Source organism: Castor canadensis, chromosome 4 (genome assembly GCF_047511655.1).
Source record: "Castor canadensis chromosome 4, mCasCan1.hap1v2, whole genome shotgun sequence".
NCBI lineage: Eukaryota > Metazoa > Chordata > Mammalia > Rodentia > Castoridae > Castor > Castor canadensis.
In genome coordinates, this window is record NC_133389.1 from 147,905,000 (window position 1) to 147,923,297 (window position 18,298).

The window sequence follows — 18,298 nt, forward strand, 5'->3', positions numbered from 1 at the left end:
TCTAATTATTTTCTTGTATTTTGCATGGAAATTATTAATCCAAACAAGAAACGTTTTCATTATTTTACGTATTAAGAAGTGTGATTATTCTTAACAGAGTGAGTGCCATCCAGATACGTGTACCCAAATGACAGCAACCGAACAATGGATTTTTCTTTGTGCAGCTCATAAAACTCCAAAAGAGGTGAGGATTTATGAAATAGAACAGTAGAATCCCCTAACCTAAATCTTCCCGAGTCAGCAGGTAAGTTTTACAGGTTTTAATTCACTATTTACTTTGCCATTTCGTTTAGAATGCTTAGCTATGAGATTATTGTCACAGTGCTGTTTCACAGTTCCTAAGGATCAGCATCATTTCTCATATTTTGCCAACTGAGTGTACTAAAACTCACTTTATGATTCACCAGCTGCCACAAAATCCATCTCACATCATGCTGATATCCACTATGTGATAGTTGAGATAGACCTGTTTAGATTTTTGTTCAGTTATGATTTCTTTTGATAGGAAGAAATTTTGATTTTATTTCTCAATGATACCTAACCTATTAAGTAGAAATCTTACTTTCAGGTTTTTAGTATTTATGTTGTTTTTCTCCTCGACTTTTTTTACTCTTGTCAAGGTAAGAAGAGTATTGGCAGTAGTTATTGTCTATTGCACTCTTTTATGTAATAATTTTAATGTAATTTTATGTAATAATTTTTATGTAGTAATTTTGTAAATAATTTTTATTTAATAATTGCTTTATCGGATACCTAGGGTATAATCAGTTTTCTTTAGTTGTCTCAAAAATGTCCTTTACAACTGATTTGTTTAAACTGCGCATTGAATTTCCCATGGTCTGCATTCATTTTGAATCTGTAGTAATTCTTTTTTAATTGACATTCATTGAGGTTATCAGGCTAGGCCACTTCTGTAGAATTAGACTTTCAAATGGTCATATATTGACAGGCCTCTAAGGCTTAAAGACAAGTTATTCTCTACTTGGAAAATCAATGTCTGGTGGTCTTCTGCTTTGAAAAGAATAGTCTTCAAAATAAGGAGTATCTGGAACATATGTAAGCATATTGTACTTATTTGGAAGATCAGTTTCACTCAGGTATTATGCTTTTTGTGTTAATTTGAAGCAGTATTAAGATTATATGATATGATAATTGAAGTTAGGAAACTGAATCAAGAAGGCTGAATCAAGAAAGCTGTTTTCGTTTTGGAAAGTAGTAAAGATGATTATTCTCATTTTAGATTAGAAATGCTAGCCAGTTTGTTATATACTATGAGTCTTATATGCTGTCCTTCTCCTTTCTCCTTTCTTTCTGGATTAATATTGAATGTAAGATGGGGTAGTCATCTGCATTAAGATCTATAAATGAGTCTTAGAATTACAACATTGCTTGCTGGATCCTAGCTCTGTTTAATTGTCATGTGTCAAGGGAGGATGATGGTAGGATTTCCAACTGGTAGTTACATGGAGTTTAGTTACTATAAAAATACAAACAAAAGAAAGACTTGAAAGAATACTTTCTGAACTCTTTTGAAACAATTGTGCATAGTCAGGAAGTCTTAGGAACTGACAGACTAGCAGCTAACACAATTGCTCTTGTTATTATTTTGTGTGTGGCACTGTGTTTGAATTTAGGGCTTCATGCTTGCAAAGCAGGTGCTCTACAGCTTGAACCACTCTTCCAGTCTATTTTGCTCTGGTTATTTTGGAGATGGGGTCTTGCAAACTATTTGCCTGGGCTGTCTTGAACCATGATCCTCCCATTCTCAGCCTCCCAAGTAGGTAGGATTATAGGAATGAGCCACTAATACCAGCATGGTTGGTCTTCTTGATTAAAAGCCCTGGATAGATTCTGAAGAGGCAAGATCTCAACACCAGTGATGATTTATTCTTGAGGATTAAGAAGAGACATTGCAGCACTGGTGGAGTGGCTCAAGCAGTAGAGCACCTGCCTAGCAAGCGTGAGGCCCTGAGTTCAAACCCCAATATGGCCCAAAAAAAAGAATTTAGCAAAGAGAGACATTGTAGCAAATAGAATTAATTATACAAATAGTGATTGAAGTAGACGAAAGTTCTAACTTATTATCTAGCAGCTCTAAGTTGGAGATTGTGATCACTTTCAGTAAGTTCATAGGTAGAGCATGTGTCTAGCATGTCCATGCCCTGGGTTTGGTACCAGGCACCTCCACAAAAACATAAAATAAATCTAGAAACCAATCAAAGATCTAAAACTGCACCATCTGATAATAGCAGTTGTGGAACACTTGGAGAGTTCAAATAGAGATATGTTGTAAGTGTAAAATATACACTGGATTTTGAAAACTTAGTACAAAAAGGCCATATAAAATATTTCATTGACTAACTACATGCAGAAGAATAAAGTTGAACCCCTATATCATACCATTTAAAAAATTAACCCAAGATAGATCAAACATTTTAATGCAAGAGCTAAAAATTTTCAATTCTTAGAAAAAACATAAGTGTGAATTTTCATAACTTTTGCAGTGATTTCTTAGGTATGACACCAAAAGCTTATGAAATAGAAAATATAGGTAAATTGGACTTTGTCAAAATTAAAAAATGTGCTGCTTCAAGGAACATTCAAGAAAGTGTAAAGATACCCCATGAATGTGAAAAAATATTTGGAAGTCATACCTGTGGTAAGGGTCTGGTATCCAGAATGCATTAATAACTATCAAGCCAGGCATTGTGGTTCATACCTGTAATCCCAGCATTCAGGCGGTGAGGCAGGAGGATCACAAGTTAGAGGTTAGCCTGGGTTACATGGACATTGTCTCAAAATACAAAACAGCAACAGAACCCAGTACAACCCAACAATTAAAAAATAACCCAATTTTAAATGAGCAAAAGAAGGGCTGGGGATGTAGGTTACTGGTAGAGTGCTTGCCTAGCATGCACAGGGCCCTGGGTTTGATTCTCAGCACTGAAAAAAAATGAGTAAAGGATTTGAGTAGACATTTTTTCCAAACTCAATACAGAAATGGCCAATAAATAACTGAAAAGATCCTCAACAAAACCACAGTGAGAATAGATGAACAAAATATGCTATGTACACAGTGAAATACAGCCACAAAAGGGATGTTCAGACACCTGGCTCAACATTGATGATCCTTTGAAATTCATTATTCCTTACGCTGAGTGAAGTAAGTGGATACATTCATAGAGATGGAAAGATTAAAGGTTCCCCAGAATTTAGCGGGTTGAGGAATTAGTGCTTAATGGTTATAAGGTTTCTGTCTGAGATGAAGTGTTTCGATTAGAAATGGAGATTTCACAGTAGTTTGTGAATATAGCTAATGCTACTGAATTATGCATTTAATTGGTTATTTTTAAATTGGTTAAAATAAAAAAAAAAAAAGGACTGGAGGCGTGGCTCAAGTGGTAGAGCTCCTGCCTAGCAAGCTTGAGGACCTGTGTTGAAACCTCAGTACAATAGCAACAAAAATAATAAAGTGGTTAAAATGGCAATCTTTGTTACCACAGTTTTTAAAAATGCAAGTTAATAAGAGCAAATCCACAGTGTCACATAGGTGATACCCACTATAATGGCTAAAATATAAAAGATACACAGTACCAAGTGTTGGCCAGGATGTGAGAATAGGAATCCTCATACACTGCCATGTAAAATGCTGAAACTACTTGGAAACAGTTTAGAGGTTCCTCAAGTTGATAAGCATAGACTTACCATATGACCCAGTGATCCCACTCATTGATACACCCAAAAGACATGACAACACGTGGCCTCACATAGACTCATATGAATGAGCACAGATGCATTATTTATAATAGCCAACAAATAGAAACAACCAAATGTTCATCACCATAGAAAGAAATGAGGTCTAACAAGGGAGAAACAAACATTACAGCATTTTGTATATATTAAACACCATCACAGTCTCAGAAGTTTTTTAATTAATAAAAAGGGATGAAGTACTATACCCAAGATGAGCCTTGAAAACATGTTTTATGATTTTTTTAAAATAAAATACCCAACACAAGCAAATCCTGTGAACTGGAAAGTAGATTATTGCTTAGGAATAAGGAGAGGAGAAAATGGGAAGTGACTGCTAATTGTTTCAAGAGATAGTGAAAGCTGTTGTTTGTCAGCTTTTCATTTCTGTGACAAAATACCTGAGAAAAACAGCTTGAAAAGAGGAAAACTTTCGGCTCCTGGTCACTTGGCCCATCACTTCAGGCTTGAGGTGAGACCAGACATCTTAGCAAGGAGTGTACGATGGAACAAAGCTGCTCACATCACGGCATCTGGGAAGCAGAGAGAAAGGCAGGTGTTGAGGTCCAAATATCCCTTTCAAGGGCACTACCTCAGTGAACCCATCTCCAAATAAGCTCCATCCCTTCAGTAGCACTGCAGATGGTTACCAGCCTTTCAGTAGATGAGCCTTAGAGGACATTCCAAATCCACACTGTAACAAAAGCATTGTAGAATGTAGTGGAGGTGGTTGTACAATTTTATGAATATAATCTTGAGTCTTTAACAGAAAATTTTAAGTGTATGAATTATATTTTCACTTAAAAACACAAGAAATCACATTGGGTCAGGCACAGTGGCTCACATCTATAATCCTAGCTACTCAGGAGGCTTAGATTGGGAAGACTGCAATTCGAGGCCAGCCCAGGAAAAAAGTTCAAGAGACCCCATCTCAACCAATTACATGGAAAGCCTAGATATGAGGATCTTGGTCCGGGCATAAAATGGGAGACCTTATTTGAAAAACACCTAAAGCCTGGGCATGGCTCAAGCGATAGACAGCCTACCTAGCAACCACAAAGCCCTGACTTTAAGCTCTAGTACTGCTGGAAGGAAGGAAGGAAGGAAGGAAGGATGGGAGGGAAGGGAGGAAGGAAGGAAGGAAATTTTGTATCAATTACATATTGAAATGATAATATTTTGAATATAGTGGTTTAAGTAAAATACATTACTGGGGTTGGGCACATCTAATCCCAGCACTTGAAAGGCTAAGTACAGGATCATGAGTTTAAGGCCAGCCTGGCTGGCTACATGAGACTGTTTTTAGAAAAAAAAGAAAAGAAAAACATTATTAAAATTAGTTCCACCTGTTTGTTTTTACCTTTTTAAAGAGTACTAGAATATTTAAAGTTAAATGTTTATTATATTTCCATGGACCTTTTGGTTTAAAGATTGTAAAACTGTCCCCTGGTATGTAGCATATTTGTTTTCCACCAAATCACCTATAATTGTGTATCTGCAGAAAGATAATTATTTTAAATTCCTTTAATAAATGTGCTTTTGGTGCTGTTTTAGGCAGTGGATCCATTATGCATAAACTTCCTATAGTTAGAAAAATCCTTTTTGTTTGTTTAGGTAATCTTTATGTATTTGCTTTGATACTCTTTTTTTTTTTTCCTTGGGTTTGAACTTAGGGCCTTACACTTGCTAGGTAAGCACTGTACCACTTGAGCCATTTGCCCCCAGCCCTACATAACAGTATTCTATGCTATATTTAGTAGTCAGTATTTACATTTCTAAATACCAACTTCAATCTCATCACTTGATTAAAAAAAAAACCTTAAAATTTCAAATACATTTAGCAACTATATTACTTGCTTTTGCATTTCAAAGGCACTTAAAAAATCTACTTGTAGGTTTTGCAGCTAGGTGATTCTTTAAAAAACCTCTCTCCTTTGAATGTCACACTATAGTTTTTAAGGCATAAAGCCACATGTGCCCTGTGGGAAAGTTGCTTTGATTGGAAGAATGGAATTTTGTAAAACATTTATTTATTTGGTGGGACTGGGGTTTGAACTCAGGGATTTGCACTTGAAAAGCAGGTGCTCTGTGGCTTGAGCCACACCTCTAGTACATTTGCTCTCGTTATTTTGGAGATAGGGTCTTGTGTACTGTTTGTTCCAACTGGCCTTGAACCGAGACCTTTATGATCTCAGCCTCCCAAGTAGTTAGGGTTACAGGTGTTAAACACCATTACCTAACTGTAAAACATGTTTTTCAAGTAAAAGTTTTCATCAAACTTAAAAAAAAAGAAAAAACTGAGCATTTGAGAAAATTCTAATTGCTAAGTAAAATTAAAGTCATTGTTATTCCTTTCTGTATTTTTTTTTCCTTCTGATTAACTCTCGTCCTTATTCCTAGTGGACTTCCCCACACTTTCTGCCGAGGAGGACTGGATGAGGGGAATTTCTTTGCAGGGTTTTTTTTTCCTTTAATAAGTTTACTGATTTGTCATGAGAGAGAGATTTCATTCTTTGGGATAATGGAATAAGATAAGACAGGTCTATTGAAATATAAGGATATTTCAAATTTTTATGTTAAAATCCAAAAGAGGGTCTAGAAGAAAGTTGGAGGGCTGCTAGATTGGTAATAGGGGGAATAATAAAGATGTTTTCTAGGCTGTAAGAAGGCAGTGGACTCTGGATTTGTGAGGAAGGAGACTGTAGATGGTTCATTAGTACATACCAGTCCACTAACAATCAGTGTATCCAGAATGCTGTCTGCGAGTCTTTCTTCCTAACTATGATTTTGTGTAAGTCATTGACCTCAGTTTCCCCGCTTGTACAGTTATAGGATTGGATTAGATAATCCTGGTTTCCTCCCACCTTAAGTATTGTTATCTTCTAGGCTCGGTGTTGGAAATAAAACTGGGAGACTGGTTAATGTATTTTCTAGAAGCCTGATATCATTAATGGGGATTTATTGATACAGCATTGTATTTTATAGTCATTTCTGAAATCGTAAGGGACTTTTTCTTAGAATATGCTCATGTCTCTGGAGTATGATACCTGTATAATAAAAATACCTAATCTTAAGATGTAAAACTTTTTGTTGATGCATTTAAAATTTTTTTTTTCCTAGTGTCCTGCTATAGACTATACGAGACATACGCTTGATGGTGCTGCATGTCTTCTGAATAGCAATAAATATTTTCCCAGCAGGTAAACAAAACTTCTAAACTTGGTGATAAATGTTTTGGGTTTCATTTAAAAGACTGATGTTTTAGGACTAGGTACAGTGGCTCATGCCTGTTAATCTCAGCTACTGAAGAGGCAGAGATTGGGAGGATCACTGTGTGAGGCCAGTTCAGGCAAAAAGTTAGCTAGACTCCATCTCAGTCAATAAGCTGGACACCTGGGCTCCTAGCTACTGGAGGCTGTAGGTAGAAGGCTGGCCATCTGAGGCTGACCCCAGGAAAAAGCACAGGACCATACCTGGAAAATAAAGCAAAAGTGGCTGTAGGGGTAGAGCTCCTGCCTAGCAAGCACGAGGCCCCGAGTTCAAACCCCAGTACTGCCCAAAAAGGACTGCTATTTTAAAACTAAAATTGCATTTTTTTTAAGGCTGTGGTACACTTGACTTGTAAGTTCCTAAATCAAGATTGTGGTTAAACAGCAGGATTTGACTCTCAAAGCTCAGAGATGAGTCCAGTGGAGGTGCTGTGCGTCATTCCCCAGGGCTCTCCCTCCTGAGCTTCAGAGAGAGCCAGACGCTGCACGCTTGTGCTCGTCAACCCGGCAGTCATTCGGCCCTGCCTTATAAAGCATGCCCAAACAGGGGACTTTGCTAAATTGGACTGCCTGTTTGTGGAGGAGTTCTTGCCTACAGATTTGGAAAAAGCTTTTCTTTTATTATGTTATTGGTGAGGGTTGTGACTGGCCTTTTATCCTAAGCTATTTGTTACCAAATAGATGGAGATTTCTTTTCCCCCCAAAATATGATTAACTCCAAAAAGTTCAGATAAAATATGTTTAAAAAATAAATAAGCTGGGTGCCAGTGGCTCACGCCTGTAATCCTTGCTACTCAGGAGGCAGAGATCAGGAGGATCATGATTCAAAGCCAGCCTGGGAAAATAACTTACAAGACCCTATTTTGAGAATATCCAACATGATCTGGTGGGTGGCTCAAGTGGTAGAGCCACCTGCCTAGCAAGCATGAGGCACTGAGTTTAAACCCCAGTACCACAACAAACAAACAAACCTTATTTTTGCCTCATTATCTTATGTTTACATATGTTTAGAAAGAATACCAGAAATTTTGATTTCTTAAAAAAGGAAACAATCGAATTCTATAGGATAAAGCACTGATTCCTTTCTAGCAGTTTAAATCACCTTTAGTGAACAAATTATTAATGTCATAAAATGTATGTTTCAATAAGTTTTGTCAGGGATTAATTTTAACTGCATTAAACTTTTTTTTTTCTTTTTTTTTTTTTTCATTTTTCTTTTATTATTCATATGTGCATACAAGGCTTGGTTCATTTCTCCCCCCTGCCCCCACCCCCTCCCTTACCACCCACTCCGCCCCCTCCCGCTCCCCCCCCTCAATACCCAGCAGAAACTATTTTGCCCTTATCTCTAATTTTGTTGTAGAGAGAGTATAAGCAATAATAGGAAGGAACAAGGGGTTTTGCTGGTTGAGATAAGGATAGCTATACAGGGCATTGACTCACATTGATTTCCTGTGCGTGGGTGTTACCTTGTAGGTTAATTCTTTTTGATCTAACCTTTTCTCTAGTTCCTGGTCCCCTTTTCCTATTGGCCTCAGTTGCTTTAAGGTATCTGTTTTAGTTTCTCTGCATTAAGGGCAACAAATGCTAGCTAGTTTTTTAGGTGTCTTACCTATCCTCACCCCTCCCTTATGTGCTCTCGCTTTTATCATGTGCTCATAGTCCAATCCCCTTGTTGTGTTTGCCCTTGATCTAATGTCCACATATGAGGGAGAACATACGATTTTTGGTCTTTTGGGCCAGGCTAACCTCACTCAGAATGATGTTCTCCAATTCCATCCATTTACCAGCAAATGATAACATTTCGTTCTTCTTCATGGCTGCATAAAATTCCATTGTGTATAGATACCACATTTTCTTAATCCATTCGTCAGTGCTGGGGCATCTTGGCTGTTTCCATAACTTGGCTATTGTGAATAGTGCCGCAATAAACATGGATGTGCAGGTGCCTCTGGAGTAACAGTCTTTTGGGTATATCCCCAAGAGTGGTATTGCTGGATCAAATGGTAGATCGATGTCCAGCTTTTTAAGTAGCCTCCAAATTTTTTTCCAGAGTGGTTGTACTAGTCTACATTCCCACCAACAGTGTAAGAGGGTTCCTTTTTCCCTGCATCCTCGCCAACACCTGTTGTTGGTGGTGTTGCTGATGATGGCTATTCTAACAGGGGTGAGGTGGCATCTTAGTGTGGTTTTAATTTGCATTTCCTTTATTGCTAGAGATGGTGAGCATTTTTTCATGTGTTTTCTGGCCATTTGAATTTCTTCTTTTGAGAAAGTTCTGTTTAGTTCACATGCCCATTTCTTTATTGGCTCATTAGTTTTGGGAGAATTTAGTTTTTTAAGTTCCCTGTATATTCTGGTTATCAGTCCTTTGTCTGATGTATAATTGGCAAATATTTTCTCCCACTCTGTGGGTGTTCTCTTCAGTTTAGAGACCATTTCTTTTGATGAACAGAAGCTTTTTAGTTTTATGAAGTCCCATTTATCTATGCTATCTCTTAGTTGCTGTGCTGCTGGGGTTTCATTGAGAAAGTTCTTACCTATACCTACTAACTCCAGAGTATTCCCTACTCTTTCTTGTATCAACTTAAGAGTTTGGGGTCTGATATTAAGATCCTTGATCCATTTTGAGTTAATCTTGGTATAGGGTGATATACATGGATCTAGTTTCAGTTTTTTGCAGACTGCTAACCAGTTTTCCCAGCAGTTTTTGTTGAAGAGGCTGCTATTTCTCCATCGTATATTTTTAGCTCCTTTGTCAAAGATAAGTTGCTCATAGTTGTGTGGCTTCATATCTGGATCCTCTATTCTGTTCCACTGGTCTTCATGTCTGTTTTTGTGCCAGTACCATGCTGTTTTTATTGTTACTGCTTTGTAATATAGTTTGAAGTCAGGTATTGTGATACCTCCTGCATTGTTCTTTTGACTGAGTATTGCCTTGGCTATTCGTGGCCTCTTGTGTTTCCATATAAGTTTAACTGTAGATTTTTCAATGTCTTTAATGAATGTCATTGGAATTTTGATGGGAATTGCATTAAACATGTAGATTACTTTGGGGAGTATCGACATTTTTACTATGTTGATTCTACCAATCCATGAGCATGGGAGATCTCTCCACTTTCTATAGTCTTCCTCAATCTCTTTCTTCAGAAGTGTATAGTTTTCCTTGTAGAGGTCTTTCACATCTTTTGTTAGGTTTACACCTAGGTATTTGATTTTTTTTGAGGCTATTGTAAATGGAATTGTTTTCATATATTCTTTTTCCGTTTGCTCATTATTAGTGTATAGAAATGCTAATGATTTTTCTATGTTGATTTTATATCCTGCTACCTTGCTATAGCTATTGATGATGTCTAGAAGCTTCTGAGTAGAGTTTTTTGGGTCTTTAAGGTATAGGATCATGTCATCTGCAAATAGGGATATTTTGACAGTTTCTTTACCTATTTGTATTCCTTTTATTCCTTCTTCTTGCCTAATTGCTCTGGCTAGGAATTCCAGTACTATGTTGAATAGGAGTGGAGATAGTGGGCATCCTTGTCTGGTTCCTGATTTTAGAGGGAATGGTTTCAGTTTTTCTCCGTTAAGTATAATGCTGGCTGTAGGTTTGTCATATATAGCTTTTATAATGTTGAGGAATTTTCCTTCTATTCCTAGTTTTCTTAGAGCTTTTATCATGAAATGATGTTGGATCTTATCAAAGGCTTTTTCTGCATCTATTGGGATGATCAAGTGGTTTTTGTCTTTGCTGCTGTTAATGTGGTTTATTACGTTGATTGATTTTCGTATGTTGAACCACCCCTGCATCCCTGGGATGAAGCCTACCTGGTCGTGGTGAATAATCTTTTTGATGTGTTGCTGAATTCGATTTGCCATTATTTTGTTGAGGATTTTTGCATCAATGTTCATTAAGGAGATTGGCCTATAGTTCTCCTTTTTGGCGGTGTCTTTGCCTGGTTTTGGGATAAGTGTAATACTGGCTTCATAAAATGTGTTTGGCAGTTTTCCTTCCCTTTCTATTTCATGGAACAGTTTAAGGAGGGTTGGTATCAGTTCTTCTTTAAAGGTTTGATAGAATTCAGCAGAGAATCCATCATGTCCTGGACTTTTCTTTTTGGGGAGACTCTTGATTGCTGCTTCAATTTCATTTTGTGTTATAGGTCTATTCAGGTGATTAATTTCCTCTTGGTTCAGTTTTGGATGATCATATGTATCTAGAAATCTTTCCATTTCTTTTAGGTTTTCAAATTTATTTGAATATAGGTTCTCAAAGTAGTCTCTGATGATTTCCTGGACTTCCATGGTGTTTGTTGTTATCTCCCCTTTTGCATTCCTAATTCTACTAATTTGGGTTTTTTCTCTCCTCATTTTAGTCAGGTTTGCCAGGGGTCTATTGATCTTGTTTATTTTTTCAAAGAACCAACTTTTTGTTTCATTAATTCTTTGTATGGTTTTTTTGGTTTCTATTTCGTTGATTTCAGCTCTTATTTTTATTATTTCTCTCCTTCTATTTGTTTTGGGATTTGCTTGTTCTTGTTTTTCTAGGAGTTTGAGATGTATCATTAGGTCATTGATTTGGGATCTTTCAATCTTTTTAATATATGCACTCATGGCTATAAATTTTCCTCTCAAGACTGCCTTAGCTGTGTCCCATAGGTTCCGGTAGGTTGTGTTTTCATTTTCATTGACTTCTAGGAACTTTTTAATTTCCTCTTTTATTGCATCGATGATCCATTCTTCATTAAGTAATGAGTTATTTAGTTTCCAGCTGTTTGCATGTTTTTTGTCTTTACTTTTGTTGTTGAGTTCTACTTTTACTGCATTGTGGTCAGATAGTATGCACGGTATTATTTCTATTTTCTTATATTTGCTGAGGCTTGCTTTGTGCCCTAGGATATGATCTATTTTGGAGAAGGTTCCATGGGCTGCTGAGAAGAATGTATATTGTGTAGAGGTTGGATGAAATGTTCTGTAGACATCTACTAGGTCCACTTGATCTATTGCATATTTTAGATCTTGGATTTCTTTATTGAGTTTTTGTTTGGATGACCTATCTATTGATGATAATGGAGTGTTAAAGTCTCCCACAACCACTGTGTTGGCGTTTATATATGCTTTTAGGTCTTTCAGGGTATGTTTGATGAAATTGGGTGCGTTGACATTGGGTGCATACAGATTGATGATTATTATTTCCTTTTGGTCTATTTCCCCTTTTATTAGTATGGAATGTCCTTCTTTATCTCGTTTGATCAATGTAGGTTTGAAGTCTACTTTGTCAGAGATAAGTATTGCTACTCCTGCTTGTTTTCGGGGGCCATTGGCTTGGTAAATCTTCTTCCAGCCTTTCATCCTAAGCATATGCTTATTTCTGTCGGTGAGATGAGTCTCCTGTAAGCAACAAATTGTTGGATCTTCTTTTTTAATCCATTTTGTCAAACGGTGTCTTTTGATGGGTGAATTAAGTCCATTAACATTAAGTGTTAGTACTGATAGGTATGTGGTGATTCCTGCCATTTAGTTATCTTAGTTGTTTGAAGGTTTGATTGTGTGTACCTAACTTGATGTTACTCTCTACTGTTTTGCTTTTTCTTATCCTGTGGTTTGGTGCTGCCTGCCTTTTCATGGTTAAGTTGGGTGTCACTTTCTGTGTGCAGGATCCCTTGCAGAATCTTTTGTAATGGTGGCTTTGTGGTCACATATTGTTTTAGTTTCTGCTTATCATGGAAGACTTTTATTGCTCCATCTATTTTGAATGATAGCTTTGCTGGGTAGAGTATCCTGGGGTTGAAGTTATTTTCATTCAGTGCCCGGAAGATCTCACCCCACGCTCTTCTTGCTTTTAATGTTTCTGTTGAGAAGTCTGCTGTGATTTTGATGGGTTTACCTTTGTATGTTACTTGTTTTTTCTCTCTTACAGCCTTCAATATTCTTTCCTTAGTTTCTGAACTTGTTGTTTTAATGATGATATGTCGTGGAGTAGTTCTATTTTGATCTGGTCTGTTTGGTGTCCTGGAGGCCTCTTGCATCTGTATGGGAATATCTTTCTCTAGATTTGGGAAATTTTCCGTTATTATTTTGTTGAATATATTACGCATTCCCTTTGCTTGCACCTCTTCTCCTTCTTCGATGCCCATGATTCTCAAGTTTGGTCTTTTGATGGAGTCGGTGAGTTCTTGCATTTTCTTTTCACAGGTCTTGAGTTGTTTAATTAATAGTTCTTCAGTTTTTCCTTTAATTACCATTTCATCTTCAAGTTCTGAGATTCTGTCTTCTGTTTGTTCTATTCTGCTGGATTGGCCTTCCGTTTTGTTTTGCAGTTCTGTTTCGTTCTTTTTTCTGAGGTTTTCCATATCCTGGCTGTTTTCTTCTTTATTGTTGTCTATTTTTGTCCTGAGTTCATTTATCCATTTATTCATTGTGTTCTCTCTTTCACTTTGGTGTTTATACAGTGCTTCTATGGTTTCCTTTATTTCTTCTTTTGCTTTTTCAAATTCTCTATTTTTATTGTCTTGGAATTTCTTGAGTGTCTCCTGTACATTTTGGTTGACCCTATCCAGTATCATCTCTATAAAATTCTCATTGAGTACTTGTAGTATGTCTTCTTTTAAATTATTCTTGTGGGCTTCATTGGGTCCTTTGGCATAGTTTATCTTCATTTTGTTGGAGTCTGGATCTGAGTTTCTGTTCTCTTCATTCCCCTCTGGTTCCTGTACTAATTTTTTGCTGTGGGGAAACTGGTTTCCTTGTTTTTTCTGTCTTCCTGTCATTGTCCTTGGTGTTGTTACTGTCCCTGTACTGTGTGTAATTAAGTATTTTCTAGCTTGTAATAATAACAATGGTAATATTGAGAATGGAAGAGTGAGGTGAGATGGAAAGCAAGAAGTTAAAGAAAAGGGGAAAACAAATATACAGACAAGAGGGAGAAAGCAGAACAAGGTATCAGACAAGAGAGTTTCAAAGGTATAAACAGGGAGTGTTAGTGTACTAATCAACAGTAAGCTGAACAGACAATAGAGAGACAGAGAGAGGATTGAAAATCAAAGATAAAAAAATAAAAAATAAGTATATGAAAGTAATATCTATTTATAAAAATGAATTAAAATAAAATGGAAAATAGAAAATTTAAAAAAAAAAAAAAACCAAAAAACTTCCAAGTTTATATGCAATGCAATTTCAGTCTTAATAATTTGGATGTCCGTCTCAATCTCCAGTCCTGGAGTTGGTGCCTCAGATGTTGTTCTGTAGTTGTCTCATCAAAGGGGATGCATAAAGTAGAACAAAACTACACTCACACACACACAGAAGAAAAAAAAAAAAGCCCCACCATGTATCCCCAGTTCAAATGCAATACAGTTTCAGTAAGTTTTTCAGGTTGCAGGTGTAATTCGGTTGTTCTCTCATCAAAGGTAGGGAGAAAAAGAAAAAAAAGCGTCTGGAGACAGTTCTGAGAGTGGTATCTGCAACTGTGGCTTGCCTGCCTGCTGCTCTCCGCCTGTAGCTGGCGGCGTTATTTATGCAGATCTCTGGGGTGAGCTTAGCACTCACCTGGTCCCACAGGCTTTGTTTGCTCAGAGTTCTCCTGTGCGGGGGCCTTTGCTACAGGCTTTCCCCTTTCCAAGCACTGGGAAAGGTGACACTGCCCCTGTGTTGTCAGGCCTGCGTGTTTATTTACAGTTCACGTGGGAAGTGGGTCTTCCCTCCTCTCACAAGCGTCCCCGCTCCTGGTTGCTGGGTGCGCGCCCCGCTCCCGCCAGAGCCTCTCCAGCCCGCCCGGCTTGTTTATTTACAGTCCCGGGAAGGATTCCCTTCCCCCAATCTTCAGCGCTCAGGGCGCCCCACCCTCTTTCCAGCGTGTCTTAACTGTTCTTATTGCTTAGTACTCAGTTTCTCTTTTTTACCCGGGTGGAGGTCAGTCTGTCCAGGGGGCTATGCTGCTCTGGCCCAGGCTTGTCTGTGGGGGAACCGCGTAGGTACCGCGAAGCTCACCTGGTCCGCATCTTCCCAAGCGGTATGGGCGCCAGCCACCCTCCTCGGTTCTCTGTTTAACGTGAAGTGGAGATTCTCTGCGCCGGCTGGAGATGTGGAGGGGTCAAAGTTATGCCTCTTCTCAGTGATTATGCCTGCAAAGTGTGTCTCCAGCGTCTCTCCAAGATTTCACTATAGGAGGCTCGCTTTCTGCTTCCTACCTCTAGCCGCCATCTTGGAATCTGTCTGCATTAAACTTTTAACAAAGTTTCAGAACTATGGTAATAAATTTAACTTAGACAGTTGGTTAAGTAGAAGGAGCTCTGGCGGGGTTCCAGGCCTTCTTGGCTCTTCCTAGTACTATGCCTTTAGACCAGTCACTTTCCCTTACGTGTCAGTTTCCACACTTGTGGATTGAGAAGATGCAGTTGCACTGTTCCTAACATCTTATCCAGCTCTAAGAATCTTACTTCTTTTCTGTTTCTAGGGTTAGCATAAAAGAATCATCTGTAGCAAAACTAGGATCAGTATGCCGTAGGATTTACAGAATATTTTCACATGCTTATTTTCATCACCGGCAGATATTTGATGAATATGAAGTAAGTGTATCTCACTAATTATCATAATGCCTTCTTATCAGAATGACACAATATGTTGATACTATTGCTAGTTTCTGATTTTTGGATAATAAAATGGCTTTCTTTCTTTCTACAGAATGAAACATTTTTATGTCATCGGTTTACTAAATTTGTGATGAAATATAATTTGATGTCCAAGGATAACCTGATTGTACCAATTTTAGAAGAGGAAGTTCAGAATTCAGTTTCTGGGGAAAGTGAAGCATGAAGAGAATCACAGAGAAAAATGTACTGATCGCATAATTAACATTAATTATGTACTGTATATATCATTTTAGACACATCAATCATGTATCCATATTATAGCTTCTTTGTTTAGTATAGGGTTTTGTATGCTATGTGTTGCCTTTTAAAATGGGAAATACTTTTTAAGTTATTCATGAGCTGTATATTCACCAGTGTGGCACTCATGGTTTTTAAATAAGATTAGTATTATCTGTTTATAATGCCTGTTAATAAAAGAATTTACAGTTTGGTAAAATTGCTGCTAAACAATCATTGGATCACAATCCTCATCAAATAAATCTATCTATAAAAAGGATGAGTGAACTTAAGGTTTCACAAAGCCGTTTACTAAAGAAATAGTAATGTTTTCCTTTGGTTTCACCCCAGTTTTGATATTTTAGAAAATTTTCTAGTATGTAGTTCCTTCTTAACTTCCAAAATGAGATAAAGGTGTTTTAAAATTTTGTTTGTAGTTTTTGACATGCATATATAATTATGTGTATATCCAAATATAAATACAAATGAGGCATTTATAATACTTAATCTTACTATACTACATAAAGTATATTTTAGGCCAGCATTCTTGGAAACAATTTACCTTTTTGCAACAGTGGATTATTAAACACATGCCAAGCATAAAGATAAGGCATAGATGGTTCCCACTGGAAACCTGCTTTCTCTGCCCCTTCTCATTTCCTTTAATCCTCTCTCCAAACTATTTAATTCACACGATCATTTATTGCTGGCTTATACCTATTTATATTTGTATTAATTGCTTACAGATTGTACCTCACACTAGCAATTATATTACACTACAGGAAAACTATTGGCATAAGCTCTTGCTTTTCTTTGTTTTGGGAAAATTGTTCTAACTACTTAGAATGTAGTCCTTAGTATAGTTTTATTCTCCCTGTTCGTAATATTAATCTTTTCGTCTAACCATAGGAGCATTAAATACAAACAAAAAAAATGCTGTCGTATTTATTTTATGTCCTCTCTAGAAGTTTATGTTTGAATTATATGACATGTAAGGATAGTTGCAATAATTGACAGGTTCCAATGCTGTTGATGATGGCCATATGCGTTTTGGAAATGCTGTAATTCAGTGTCTTCATTAGAATTCAAGTGCAGATTTGTCTTAACAAGTCTTTGAAAACTTTTGATGAGGTTTTTCATCACTGGAGGTCTTATTGCCATACTGGTTGTAAAGAGGCTCTGAGATAAGGGGAAGGAATTATACATGTAGCCAAGAAAATATCTAAAGTCATTTTTTTGACGAGATTTAACAAACAGGAAATTCTTTTTCGTTTAAAGGTTATTTTGAAGTGAAGATGAAAATTCATTCATCTTGTTTTTCAAGGAAGTAGTTTATGCCATACTATCAGACAAGTATGTACAGAAAAATGTAGGAAGTAGCAGCATACTGGGTGTGTATGTATAGTTTACGCCTTCCCAAGACTGCCTGTCCTTTTGGCTTTGAAGAGTACTCTCCCAGCAGCCACAGTCATTACTATTACTATAGCACTACCCTCTACTGTCATTTAAGAAGTTTTTGTTCACAATGAAAGGAATGTTGACTTTGAAATTATGCATTCATATTAATGTCACTATAAACCAATGGGAATAGTAATTTTTAAACAAACTTGCTAGACAAAGTTAATAAATTATATGTAGCAACGCAGCTGTTCTCTAGATGGCGCCTCACAATGGATTTCTGTTGCTTGATTGTTTCTCAGTGAACATTTGAACTAAGGTAGTGACTGGATTGGTGATCTGCTAAGTATTTTAAAACACATTTTGAATACATGGCTTAGTGTTAACAGGGAAATAAAGTGTGATTTTGTTTTTCTTACTCATTCTATCCTCCCTGTACTTTGTGTTTGGAATTAATCATAAGAAAAGTCTTCTAAAGAGAGCATCAGTTTTTAGTTTTGCGTTTGTATACATATTGACATCTCACTGATATTCAATGCACTGTGAAGTTGATTGTACGAGGTAAGACCTAAATGAAGCAATTCCTGTTTTTCCTTGAATACTATTTACAGAATTTTGAAAGTGGACATAAGTGGCATTTAAAGATAATAGCTTCATCCTGGCAAACCACTGAGTTATAAAATAACTGTTATAAGCAGAGAAGAAATGGAGAATTCCCAGTTCTGTGTGATAGGGAAATTAGATTCCACTGTTTTATTGCTTAAGCCATACCGTCAGCCCTAGATTCCACTGTTTTAATAATCCTAGATAGATCCAAACATTCAAATTAAATTTTTCTTTCCATAAAGACCATATAGTCAACTCATTCTTTTTCTCCTATCATATCTGAGAAAGTAGGTAGTAATCATGTATGTTACCACAAGTAACATAAGTAGTTCTTTGGTGTGTGTACATTTTCTTTTCTCTGAGTTGAGGTGTTAAATTTGCATTTGTAGAACAGTTTCTCAGTAAATTTTTTCT

At 36.9% G+C, this 18,298-nt stretch overlaps 1 protein-coding gene across 2 annotated transcripts in view; it reads left to right on the forward strand.

The window, feature by feature from the left end:
• Nucleotides 1-17,696, forward strand: part of LOC109681927 (MOB-like protein phocein) — a 42,990-nt gene extending 25,294 nt beyond the window's left edge. For both annotated transcript variants that reach the window (XM_074071335.1, XM_074071334.1), the window contains 4 exons: nt 98-184; nt 6,871-6,950; nt 15,469-15,580; nt 15,696-17,696. In XM_074071335.1, coding sequence (XP_073927436.1) covers nt 98-184; nt 6,871-6,950; nt 15,469-15,580; nt 15,696-15,827 — 411 coding nt within the window. In that variant the 3' untranslated portion in view covers nt 15,828-17,696. The remainder of the gene's footprint in view (nt 1-97; nt 185-6,870; nt 6,951-15,468; nt 15,581-15,695) is intronic.
• Nucleotides 17,697-18,298: the final 602 nt, after the last annotated feature.